Source organism: Myotis nattereri (genome assembly GCF_964212035.1).
Source record: "Myotis nattereri genome assembly, chromosome: X".
Taxonomy (NCBI): Eukaryota; Metazoa; Chordata; class Mammalia; order Chiroptera; family Vespertilionidae; genus Myotis; species Myotis nattereri.
In genome coordinates, this window is record NC_138078.1 from 51,418,364 (window position 1) to 51,431,699 (window position 13,336).

General features: G+C 48.2%; 1 protein-coding gene across 4 annotated transcripts in view; it reads left to right on the forward strand.

The window, feature by feature from the left end:
* Nucleotides 1-6,228, forward strand: part of DLG3 (discs large MAGUK scaffold protein 3) — a 56,425-nt gene extending 50,197 nt beyond the window's left edge. For 3 of the 4 annotated variants that reach the window (XM_081080847.1, XM_081080848.1, XM_081080850.1), the window contains 7 exons: nt 1,244-1,285; nt 2,577-2,627; nt 3,197-3,298; nt 3,822-3,994; nt 4,407-4,516; nt 4,822-4,913; nt 5,958-6,228. In XM_081080847.1, coding sequence (XP_080936973.1) covers nt 1,244-1,285; nt 2,577-2,627; nt 3,197-3,298; nt 3,822-3,994; nt 4,407-4,516; nt 4,822-4,913; nt 5,958-6,064 — 677 coding nt within the window. In that variant the 3' untranslated portion in view covers nt 6,065-6,228. The remainder of the gene's footprint in view (nt 1-1,243; nt 1,286-2,576; nt 2,628-3,196; nt 3,299-3,821; nt 3,995-4,406; nt 4,517-4,821; nt 4,914-5,957) is intronic. The other variant, XM_081080849.1, reaches the window with a different exon arrangement.
* Nucleotides 6,229-13,336: the final 7,108 nt, after the last annotated feature.

Sequence of the window (13,336 nt, forward strand, 5' to 3'; positions counted from 1 at the left end):
GTGCATCTGGGATCTTCCAGCTGGTCCAGGAACTCAGCAAACAGATGTAGGCTGGCTTTCTACAGAGCATTTTTAAGGGGCTGAACTGGAGGGGGTTGCAGCAGCATTTGCGGACCATCTATATCTAGTGCTTTAACTTGTGAGAATCCTGACTGGCCTCTCCTCTCTGAAAATAATTCTAGAGTAGAAAATGAAGGGATACAGATGGCAGGGCCATAGTGCCCCCACTGTGCACAGAGGAGCACATACATGCAGCCATGCCAGGCAGCTTCCGTGAGCATACCCTCTCCCTCAGTAAGCCCTAAAGGCGAGAAGGTGGAGGAGCTTCCTCAGGATTGCTCAGGAACTAGCTGTGGCTGCTGAGTCAGCCAGTCCTTCCTGGGGGCCACAGCATATCACGGTCTGGAAAAGTGTCATCTTGGCTGAAATGAGCAAAGTCTCTCTCCATAGTTTGTTGTGTCCATGTTTCATCTTCATTTGCCTGTTGTCTGGGGAGTGGTGGGTGGGCTTTGTTTGGGCCAGACTGCCTTGTGCCTCCTGTGTGTGTGCCTCTTCGCCCACGCCCGGATGTGGGCAGGTCCCAAGGCTCTGAGACAGGAGAGCTGTCTTGTCCTCCAGGTGTTTTTTGTTGTCTGTATTTTGCCATGTCTGTCGGGTGGATGGAGGAGCACCCCTCACCACTCAGGCCACACCCTCCCTTCTAGGTAGTGGTGGCAGGAGAGCTGCTGGTCCCACCAAGTGGTCAAAGCATTGTTACCTGGTGACTGTGCAGCCTGCCCAGTGCTTGGCCTTATCATTTAGGAGCACCGCGCAGTTCTGTATTTTGGGGCCTCTATCTGGGAGGAAAATTCAAGAGCAGCCTGGTCCCTGGACTTTTCTTTGCTACTGTCACTGCCTTTCCTTTCCTATTGGTAGCCTTGGGAGATACATTTTGACATAGGAGTTGGAAGCCATCCATTTCAGGTCTTTGGATTCAGATGAAGAGGAAGCTGCCAAGGAATGGAGGGCTTGTGGTGTAGAGGGAGGGACTTGGCAGACCAAGAGGCTCTGTGGACTAGTATGAGGTAGCCGGGCTCAGGGTTGGAGGTGTGCCTCCCAGTTGGTAGCCTGGATGTGGCAGGTCTCCTGTGGCCGATTAGGCTGATGGCTCAGTGTCTTGCTCCTGGAGCATTTGAGTGTTGTGCCACGTGTGACCTGTCAGGGGTGTGTTCTGAATCGGAGTCTCTTTCTTGTTGGCTTGCAGAGGGAGTGACATCCAACACCAGTGACAGCGAAAGCAGCTCCAGTAAGTGTGTGTCATTCTCCCCCATGTTGTGTTGCTCCACCATGTGTCCCAGCCACCCTCATTCCAGCATCACAAGGCTGCCGTTTCTGTTGAGAGGCTAGTGCTTCTTTCAACCATGTGCACTTTCAGATCCTGGACATGCTGTGGCCATTTTGTTCTTCTGGGATGGGCTTCAAGCCGCGGATTAAAGGAGATTAGAAGCCTGCTGTCCTACTAGGGACCTCACTTAAAGCATCCCTGGGGCCCTGGGAAGGGTGAGCTGCCAGTGAGGAAATCCCTGCCATGGGACATTATGGGCTGTAGATGCTGCCAATTTTATATCTTTGCTCAAAGACAAAAAAAAAAAAAAAAAAAAAAAGATGGCTCCTGTGGGATAGTGTCCTGAATTGCCTTGCCAGGTCACCAGGCCCTCCTGGGTTAAGGCTTGGTGTCCTTGCCTTTTAGTGGGTTAAATGATCAGGTACCTGTCCCATTTGCCTTCAGAGATTCTGTGACTAAGCTAGAGAAGCCACAGAACAAACTCCATGAACTTTAGGTGCACTGGCTTCTTGGCAGTTGTGGCTAGAGGCCTTGGACAATCTGCCCAGGAGACTTCAGCTCAGAGGAAGCCTGTGAACAGGCATCCTGGGCTTGATGCAAGCTTTGCTGCCTTCCCTGGCACTGCCGCCAGCTGCTTTGGCACCTCTAGGCACTCAGCACCCAGTGACTTGGCAACTGTTTTGGGAAAAGCTCATTACTAGGATACAGTGAGGAGAGTGCAGGCCTCAGCATGGTCTTAAAGGGCACTGGGGACCTTACCCCAGTCTTATGCCATTTTTCTGGATGCTTCTTCCAGTGATTGGGGCAATAGATAGACCCTTAAAAGGCCAAAGTTAGGCTGCAGCTCTGGGGACCTGCAGAGACAGGGGCAGGAGTAGTGTGTCTTGACCAGTTGTAGCTTCCCTGTAATTCTTATCAGAGCAAGAGGGCAACTGAGCACAGGTGACTGTCCTTAAGAACAGTTCCTGAAAACTTGGGGTGGTTTCTGGTGCAGGCTTCATGATTTCTGGGTCACGCCTCTGCTTAGCTATATTTTGCTGAACAAGAAGACTCTGGCTCCTGCCCTGGTGGTGAGGGCTTCCTGTGCTTTTTTTGCCAACAGGAAGCAGACAGACCCATGGGTCAGGTATGAGCAGGCACAACTTGACCAGGTTGTTTTGACACATGTAGGAGTGATGTGAGTGTTTGTAGGAAGATAAGGATGTGGGGAAGCAGATTAGGGAGTGTTAACATGTCTCCCTTTTTGTTGCAGAAGGACAAGAGGATACTATTTTGTCATATGAGCCCGTGACTCGGCAAGAAAGTAAGCTATTCTCTGAGAATCTTGCCTTCCAACCAGTCTTGGCAGATATGGGGCCCAACACAATGGTGACAGGGAAGAGTGTAGGGGAGCTGGAGGGCACATGTAGCCCCTGGGGTCTCGTCCTCTTCCCCTTCTTCCTTTGTTAGAGAAAGGGTGGCCTTCCAGTGTGCACACCCCCACCCCCACCCCGCCTCACCTGTGCTCGCTGCCAGGGTGCCTTCCAAAGGGTAGGGCGGATTTACAAGAATGGCAGAGGGAGATTTCAGTGGCTGTGACCGCTGCTAAAATGGAGGTCCTGGTCATGTCCCTTCGGTGGCTGCTCTGAAAGAGCCCTGCTCTGCCCATGCAGAGATTTCTCCTGAATCTGATGGGAGGGGAGGTGCCTCGGACTTAGATATTCTCAAAGTAAAGGCTCTTTGATGTCTTTGTAGTTAAAAGCCAGTGAAGGGCTGTGGACACTGCCCTGCCTGAGTGGTGGCTCCAAGCCTCAGTGTTATGGGCAGACTTGCAGGTAGAACAGGCCGTCCAGTCGGGGCCTCGCTCACTATCTTCATGCGCTCTCTCTCCAGTTCACTATGCAAGGCCCGTGATCATCCTGGGCCCAATGAAGGACAGAGTCAACGATGACCTGATCTCAGAGTTCCCACATAAGTTTGGATCCTGTGTGCCACGTAAGAGCCCAGGAAGACCGTGGGTATTGGTGTTGGTGCCCAGTGATTTGTTGCTCTGATGTATTATGGAAAGGGTGCATTGAATACCCTAGCAGAGATTAGGCAGCACTGGATTCCCCCAAAGCTGATGGGGTTGGGAGGACTAAGACGTCAGAGCAGCCTGCTCGCTCCTTTGGGAAATGGTTGAGTGCCAATGGTTAGGAATCATTGGACAAGCTCTGGGCCCAGCCCAAGTGGGTCAGCATGGCCCACTGGATAGCTTGTCATGTTCACTGGCTCCTGTACCACCTCTGGTATCCCTGTCGAGCCTTCATCTGAAAAACCCCACCTTTCTGGTCCAGTTGAACCTGAAAGAAATAGCCCCTTGTGTATGAGAGTTGAGGTTAGAGGAGAAGTAGGCAAGACAAACTTCTTCCCGCCTGCTTTCCCCACTCATCTTGCCACTGGAGTGCCCTCAGCACCCAGGTGAGAGAGGAGCATGTCATTCTCCTTGGGCTTCCCAGCATTTTCTTTCTTCCTTCAGATACTACGCGGCCTCGGCGTGAGAATGAGGTGGATGGGCAGGATTACCACTTTGTGGTATCTCGAGAACAAATGGAGAAGGACATTCAGGACAACAAGTTCATCGAGGCAGGCCAATTCAATGATAATCTCTACGGGACCAGCATCCAGTCCGTGCGGGCAGTTGCAGAGAGGGTAAGGGCAGGAGATGGCCCTGCTAGAGACGTACTGCACAGAGGGCGCACAAAAGGCTTCCTGCCACAGGTCCACTGGATCTTCCTCCCCCTGGCACAGGGCCCACCATGTGGCACTGTAACCAAAGCCGTACCCACCATGTACATTCCCATCCCCTGGATGGTGGGGTCTGTCTGCCTCCATGCAACTCACTCCATAGTGTCACCAACCTGAATAGGGCCCCCTCTGTGGACCTGGCCTTTTCTGGGTAGTAGAAAATGTGGCGCCTGGGAACCTCTGGGGTAGAATCTTCTAGGCTAGAATCTCCTGTCTTCCCCCCGCCAGGGGATGTTGCGGTTGCTAACTGGGTAAGTACTTGGGGTTGGGCTGAGACAGGGACCAGGAGCACTGATGCAAGTCATTGCTTTTCCAGGGCAAGCACTGCATCTTAGATGTTTCTGGCAATGCTATCAAGAGGCTGCAGCAAGCACAACTTTACCCCATTGCCATTTTCATCAAGCCCAAGTCCATTGAAGCACTTATGTAAGTATTTGCTGAGACTCACTCCTGGCTGGGAGAGAACCCTGCAAAGGAAACAGAAAATGAAGTGATTGGTCGGGCCAGTGGGTGCCCCAGTGGAAGTACAAAGGGAGACCTGCACCGCAGCTCTGGTCCCCAAGGGCTCCTGGTGTGAGTGCCCACGTGTGTGTTCCCAGGTGCACTTTTAGACCTGGAAGGTTTGAGGAAGATGTAGAGCCATGGGCCGTGCTGCTCTCAGAGGGCAGCTGAGCAGGTGTTCAAGGAGCCTGGAATTTAGTTCGGCACTAGATTTCTTCTGTCGTTGACAGGGAAATGAACCGACGGCAGACATACGAACAAGCAAATAAGATCTATGACAAAGCCATGAAGCTGGATCAGGAGTTTGGAGAGTACTTCACAGGTAAGGACCAATCCAGCTCATGTGGGACCAGCCAATATCTGTTCTAGAAGAGTCTCCATGAGGCTTAGTCACCTCACACAGAGTTTCTGGGGGCTTTTGAGCTCGTACCTTTCCAAAGTACTAAAGTGCCCTGCAGCCCACCAGAACAGTTAGCCAGTTTATAGTTTCCACCACCATCACCGATGCTGCCTTAGATCATTTTGTTCTTTTTGTCTTCGTGTGCCTACTAGAGTGGATGCTCCTTACAGTACTATGCTGCCCTCCCCCCACTTCCAGGACTTGGCCTTGCATGTTTTAGGTGCTGAAGAAATTGTTGTTGCTGAAGATTCCTTGGTGTGGTGTTCAAGTTGTCTGTCAGTGTGTGTGTGCATGTGGCCATAGAGGTCAGTTTCTCAGAGGTTGGCAGAGTGTCTGTAGCATGTTGCTTACCTTTTCACGTGCAGTGACATGTATGTGCAGGTTTGTGCAGAGTAAACTCTAGCAGGGACACTACTAGATGAACCAGGACAGGATCTGTAACTGTCCTGTCATCTCTTGGGTTTCAGAGCTCCCTTTACTGTGAGCATCTGTTCTGTGTGCTGTGCTGACCTCTGAAAGAGCAGATGTGACAGCTCCAGGAGCACTTTCTCTTGCCAGAAATAGTGGGTTCCAGCTCTTTCTCTGGATAACTGGGATTTCCCCAGTCTTCTGCTTATGACTGCTTGAGAACTGCCAACTGCTGGCCTCATGTGGCCAAGGGCAGCATGAGCTGCAACGCCTGGCATCTAATGGGCGTACAATGAAAGTTTGTGAGCAACACATTTTCCTATTCATTGCTGCTTAGTCTCACGTCTCAGCAAATTTACTTCAAGCCCTGGGCTTGGAGCACCTGCCAGTTTCCCTTGCTGCACTAGGCTCACAGATAGCGATATAGTGACACCAGTCCCATGGCCATGTGGTCGCTGCATGCCAGGTTGAGCTGTAGGCGTGTTGGGACAGGCCAGATTGCGGGGGTTTGGGGGTGCTGTGGACAACAGTAATAATTCTGTTTTCTCTTCACTTCAGCCATTGTACAGGGTGACTCACTGGAAGAGATTTATAACAAAATCAAGCAAATCATTGAGGACCAGTCTGGGCACTACATTTGGGTCCCATCCCCTGAAAAACTCTGAAGAAGCCCCTCCATCCTTTCTCTTGTGAACAGAAGAAGTCAAGCCCCTCTTCCCTCCTCCCTCTTCATTCCTGACCCCATGGGGAGAACAAATGACTACTGTTCTTGTCCCCTTTTTTAGATATGTCAAAAAAAAATGAGTTTTCTAGTCCTGTTCTGTTTTTTAAATTTTTGTTTTGTTTGAGTTTATTTTGGGGGGACGATGCCATCTCACTCATCATGTGACTGTGCCCATTCCTGCATGGACCTTTCCCAAGCGCTAGCACAGGTGCAAATCCTTCAGAGTCATTGTTTTCATAAAAATTGAGCAGACACGAAGAGAAGAGAGGAGAGGAGGACTGATGGAAAGATAGACTCTGGACAGCCGCACAGCTTTGACGTGAGCTCAACGCGCCTCGCGATGAGGTGCTCCTGGCATCTCTGCCTATCTGTACTGCTGCATGCAGTTCTGTATGGTGTGACATCATGGTGACAGAAAGTACCTTATTTATATACAGATATATATATATATATATATACACATATATATATATATGTGTGTAATTTATCTAAAATATACAGAAATTATATATATATATATTATACACTCAGATATATATATATATATATATATATATATATATATATATATATATATATATCTTACACCTTTGGACTAGAAAACCTATGGAGACTTCAGCAATGGTACTGTGCTATTAGAGAAATGCTTTAATTTTCATATTCCAATCAGATGGTATCTTATACCCCAACTGGTTGGGGAGGGATTGAAAGTGGTAGTAAGTGCTGTACCAAGGGCCCTCACACTTGGTCATTCTCTTGAGAGCTGGGGTTTTCTCTGCAGGGGACCAGTGGAGGCCTGCAAGAGAGGGCTTGGCCTGGGCCAAGAGGCCTGGAGACTTGACCGGGAAGCAGCTGCTGCCCCTGAGGAGCAGTCAGCACTGTGTATGGAAAGAGAGAGAATGGCTAACGATACTCCATATTAAATTGCCTATTGTTTTTGCCACCTGATGTGTCTGCATGAGAGATTTCCTTTTTGTTCATTTTTAAGCTGCTGTTAAACCAAAACCATGTTGTGCTACTGTGTCAGCCTTTTCATTATTCCAAATTTTGCTTTTACTATTTAAGTGAATGCGTAGAATCCAGTTTGACAGTGTTCTAATGGCTCATGATGTTGTAGAGTCGCCGGGGCCTTGTGACAGAGAAGGTGACTGGGCCATCAAATCAGCAGGTCAGGAAGTGGGGGCTGGTGAGAAGTGAGAGTAGGACCTGGGGCTCTGCATTGCAATGTGGCCCTTTACTCACCTGCCTGGGACATGGTGGGCTCAGCTGAGGCCCCCTTATGGGTCCACTGACAGGGATGGAGTTGCTTGCCTTCCCGTTCTATGCTGGGACAGCACCGGCCTTGGCCAGCCGTGTAAGGAGAAGTTGATTTGGTTTTCTTTTGCAGCTGCTTCATATGCTCTACTCTGGCCCCCTCACCCACAGCTGGTAGCTTACTGTTATTTCAAGGAGGAAGCCCACTTTCATGCTGTCACTTTGAGCTGGAGAGCCAAGATTCATTTACTGGCAACACATGAAACCTTGTTGCCCTTTCCCAGAATCAGATGGCAGTGATTGTGGTCAAGTTTTTCTTTGACCACAAATTCAGGTGACAGGTGTGGCTCAGGCCCCTCCCCACCATGCTCCTTTGAAGCCACCGTGCCTCAGTCACCTCCACGCTGGAGGCATGACACGGAGAAGAGAGTGAATGTGCTTGGCCCCTTAGGGTCTTGTTTCTAGGCCATTGTGTTATGAGCAGTGCAAATGACACCATGTTGAAGACACTTTGAGTGCTACCAGCCAAATTTAGGAAATATGGTAACAGTTCTCCTACCAGCATAATGAGGGTAACTGTAAAGTGTGGGGCCCAGATGAGGGTAAAGAAAGGGCAGCAGCTTTACTTGGGCCGTACACTGGATTGAAGGCAGAGAGGGTAAAGTGATGGCCGATTATGACTGATGAGGAGGGGTGAGCAGGGAGTGTTGATTTCTCTTATGTTAAGTAACTGATATAAGTTTGAATGATACTCAACCCTCTACCCCTCCCAGGGAAGAAAAGCAAAGATTCAAAGTAAGCATGACACTAGTTGGTTTACCAGTGTTCCTTCCAAGGAGACATATATTTTTTAATAAACGATAGTTGCAATGAACTGTGGCTCAGAGACCTTCTTGGAGTAGTTGGGAAGGAAGGGTTGGGGTCACAGCAGTGGGAAAAATGTCTCAAAACTTTCTTTGGGGGCCAAAAGGTTCTCTACTTAGTAATCATCAGCAGAACGAATCAGTTCTCTGGATGGTTCTAGATCCCAGTGGCCATAGCAGGTCCTTTGTGAAAGTTATATTCTCAGTCCTCCACACAGGCCCCCAAATACTGCTTCAAATAGCACTGCCCTTGGTGGTGAAATGCTGACATTTCCCTAAAAGTACACAAGATTGGAGATGCCTGCTTCAGCAAAGAGGTTTGTTAAAGAAAGCAAGGGCCAAGTTAGCAGCAGAAAACTAATATGGTGAGAAAAAGCTGGCATACCAGCTACCAGTGTGCCCAGAAAGCATTGACATCCAGGAGAAAATGAGGGGGAGGTGGGCCCAGAGGAGGCCCCAGCTGGCAGAGCAGGGTGGCTGTCATCCCTATAGCTCCAAAGAGAGGACGGGTGCTTAGATCACATATTTTTAATATATTTTTTATTGACTTCAGAGGGAGGGGGGAAGGGAATGAGAGAGAGGAACATCAATAATGAGAGAGAATCATTGACTGGCCTCCTCCTGCACGCCCCTACTAAGGATCAAGCCCATAACCCGGGCATGTCCCCTGACTGGGAATCCAACTGTGACCTCCTGGTTCATGGGTCGACGCTCAGCTGCTGAGCCATGTTGGCTGGGCTAGATCACGTATTTATGACATGGTTGATGTCACTGCAACTTGAGAGAAGCCTGAGGAAGTACTGTCTTAAGGTCAAGAGAGATGACTGACTGAGCAGTCCTGATGTGTGTGGGCTGGACCACACTAAGGATGATTATCCTTACCAGTTTGTGGTACTTTACAATTTGCAGGGTGCTTCCTTCCACACATTCTCTCATTTGCTAGAAGGCAGCCTGACAAAAGGGAGTCCCCAAAGTGCTCTGTGGGATCTAAGGAAATCCTGCTCCTAAGTGCAAAGGGAACAAAGAGCTGGCCTGTAGCCACACTGTGCTGAGACTCTTCACAGCTGCTGTCCCTCCTAGAGGAGACACAGGTGAAGAAAATAAGCCCCAGCAACTTACAACATTCAAGGCAGACATCCCCTGGTTAGAAGCTCTGCTGTGACCTGATGGCTGGAGCCCCATCTTCACACAACATCCACACTGGGGTCTCTCACAAGTTTTGCTGCTGACAGCACAGCTCATGGCACTTCAGTTTCCTCCTCTGTAACAGACCTTAAGTTACAGGATTCATAGGATGGTACTCATACCTACATATAATATCTGTTCAGGGGCAAATGTCCAACTTTATCCTATGGTGGGAGTTCTTTGAGAAATTAGCTAATGAATGCAAAATCTATACCCAAAACAAGTGTGGAAGCTCTGCTCAAGGATGACCCTCATAATGGATGCAGGAGAAAGTGGGAGTTGAGCTAGAGGGCTGGGAAGAGACTAGAGCAGAAAAGAATGGGGCTCCAGCAGCGGGTCAGTACTGAAGACAATGGAGCCCTTTCCATAGGGACAAGGCCTGCCTGGTAACAACCACTAGAAGCCCAAGATGTCAGAGAACCTTGAAGAAATGAGCTGAGTGGGTGTTGGAAGAGCTGTTAACTTTCTCAAGGCCACCCAGCAGGAGTGCTGGGGTGCCTGGCCAGACATCTGGGTCTTGGCAGTACTCAGTCACACTGTCTCCCCAAGTTTTGTCCTTCATCTTTGTTTTGACCTAGGATTGTATGGCTTTGATTCTATGAATCCTTTTATCCATTCAGTCATTTCCTTGTCACTTCTCGGACATTTAAATATCACCGCAAATAACTTTCTGGAGCTCAAAATCCAATTTCCCCTCAAAAGCCTCTTTCCCCATCTCTTCCAAGAAATAGCAGAACTGACTCCTGTAGACCTCAGTTCCTCCCCAACGAACAGGGTGCAAGTGCACGAGCCTTGCAAGAGCACAGAAGGACCTCAGCAGGACTTGCTTTGCACAGCTGTGCCCAGTGTCAGGATGATGCCACTGGTGCTTTGCACATATGGCCGGATAAACTACCTGCCTGCCCTATCCCTCCCCTGTCACTGGTACTCTAATCAGAAGTATCTAACATACTTCGAAGGACTGGAAAGGGGGTGGTTTGAGAAGAAGGGTTCAGACCTGCCTGCTTGCAGTGAAGAGCATGAGCAAGAGGATGTTTCTTGACTGGCCTTCCAGTGCCCACAGTCATCCTCCTTAGGATGGTCCTTCCTCCATCAGGCCTTGGCCTTTCTCTCTTGCTCATCTTTTTCTCTGTCCCCGTGTGTTCCTGCCACGAGTTTCCTGAATGCACCACAACCCTGTGTCTTTGCTCACACTTTATTTTCTGCCCATAAATGCCCTCACTGCCACCCCATCTTGCTTACCTGGAAGACTCCTCTCAATATTTTAAGACTCGATTCAAGAATTCTCCCTCCTGTATGGATGGAGCTGGAGAGCATTATGCTAAGCAAAATAAGTCAGTCAGAGAAAGATAAATATCACATGATCCCACTCATTTGTGGATTATAATGAACAACATAAACTGATGAACAAAAACAGATCCAGAGACAGAGAAGCATCAATCAGATGCTCAAACCTCAGAGGAGAGAGAGGGGGTAAGGGGGAAAGATCAACCAAAGGACTTGTATGCAGGCATATAAGCATAACCAATGGACACAGACACCAGGAGGGTGAGGGCATGAGCGGGGGAGGTAAGGACACATATGTAATACCTTAATCAATAAAGAAAGGAAAAAAAGGAATCCTCCCTCTTTAAAGGCTGCCTTTCCTGAAGCATCACTTGTCTTCCCTCCCACCCCAGAGGTTGAACTGGCATTTCCATCCCTTGTGTTCTATTAGACCATATAAGAACGTTTGCCATTGTTATTGTCAAAACAGCCCTATAACGTAGGTGCTCTTATTATTTTCATGTTGCAGATGGAGAAACAGGCACAAGGAGGTTACAGCTAAAAGCAGGCTGTCTGTCAAACACAGGCTGTCTGGCTGCAGCAGCTGTGCTCTTAATGGCTACACTGCGTTGCCTCTCACGCTGCCACACTCGGAGCTTTTTATTCCCCATCTCTACACGTGTCTTCCCCTCCTTGACTCTTCTGAGAGCAGAGACTATGTCGTATTCATCTTTGTGTCTCCATCATTTAGCACAGTATCTAGTAGATGACTAGTAAAAGGGAAGAGATGTGCTAGTCTTTGGCTCAAGCTTGGAGGGCAGAGATTTGATGAGGCCTAAACCTGTGGTGAATATGACTTTTTATTTTATGGAGAGCTTCCATTCTAGAATTCCTGCTATTTCCTCTGGGATCTTGCCCCATCAATTATGTCTCCTTTTCATTGCCAGCCACTTCTTTTAGCTTCTTCTCCTTTTCACTCTGCTGTCTACTCACCAAGAATTGTTTTGCTCCCACTCACTAACCATCCATTTGTTCATTCAACACAAGTTTATTGAATGCCCAAAGCTCTCAAGCATGATGTCCCAAACATGACATTCAAAGACCCCTTTCTCAGCCTTAATGGCATAGAAAGATGAAAAGGCCATGTCCCTGCTCTCACCATTGACTTCATTTCTCTTTGGGCCACTTCAGCTTTTCCTTGACTCCTTCACTCATTCTTCTCTCAACTCCCAAGGGTCACCATTTCCTAGTATCTTAAGCCCCAAACCTGATTCCTCTCCTTTGGTCATCATATCCAACCTCCTACCAAAGTTTGTTGATTATTTATACTGTCTGTTCAGTTTAGTCCTTTGTTTTCATTATCACTGCGCCTACCCTCATAATCACAAGAGCATGGCTTGGTGAGCACTTAGTGATAGGCATTGTGCTTGGTTTCAGAAACACAATAGCATATCGAATGAAGACAATCCCTGCTCTCGAGGACCTTACAGTCTAATGGTGGAGGGCAACAACTTAGTAAATGACTGAGTATATAATTGCACATTCTGCTACATGTTATGAAGGAAATAAATAGGATGCAGTGATAAATGATGACATAATGAGAGGACCTGCTTAGAGAAGGTGCCTAGGGAAGGCTTCTGTGAGGAGGTGACATTCAGGTTGAAGCTAGTAAGCCCAGTAGGGTCAGCTTGGTAGAGGAGCGGGTATGGGATATTGGGGAGGGAAGTATTTAACACCCTCCACTGGCCTAAATTTTCTTTTCCAGTCCACTTGCCTTTTACCTGTGACCAAGGCCTCTATGAAACCCTTCAAGCTCCAACTTACATGTCATTTTCCATGATGTCACTGGTCATTCCCTTCCCTTCTTTGCACAGCTCTAGCAGTTCATGCTGAACTTTTTCAGTTCTTCCTGGCATGGTAGCTATTTGTCCATAATATACTTTTGCAACTAGATGAAAAGCTCCTAGAAGGCTGAAATTGCATCCAGTGGATCTTTGAATCCTTCAGAGCAGCTAATACATGCCAGATGCTCAATAAATGATTTTTGAATGATCTTCCCCTTTCTGGACTTCACAGTCTTAATCTAAAACACGAGGAAGTTGCACAGATGATCTCCAAGGCATCTCCTATTGATGAGAAAATCTAATGAAGCCATGTACTATTGTGAATCTGCACCAAAAAAGACACAGTTCATGCCTTTTGTAAAATTTCAGTTCAAAAAAACAGTGATGCTGGTGACATAGAAGGCTTAAATGCAGCTGTCAAAGAACATGCCGCATAAGCAAGCACATTACGTTTATACACAATTAAACATTACTTGCGGACAGGGGCTAGGTTCCTGCTGTGAGGGAGCAAAGGATCCATAGGAGACATGTGGACTAGGACAGGAGACATTTCCTTTTCCCAGTTGGGCAGAGGGGTAGGATTCTAGGACAACTTAAAAAATAGAAAATGTTGTGATAAGAGCTTGCTGGTTCTGATGACTTATAGTTGGACAAAGAAATAGTGTTAGGGAAATATGGGAATGGATGTGCCAAACGTACCACCAGATGCCCTCAGAAGGAGAGTTCAGGTGCCCCTCTGTGGCAAATAGTAGTTCCTGGTGGTAGTTCCCAGCAAGAGCTCTGTGAGGGAGGAGGGGGCCA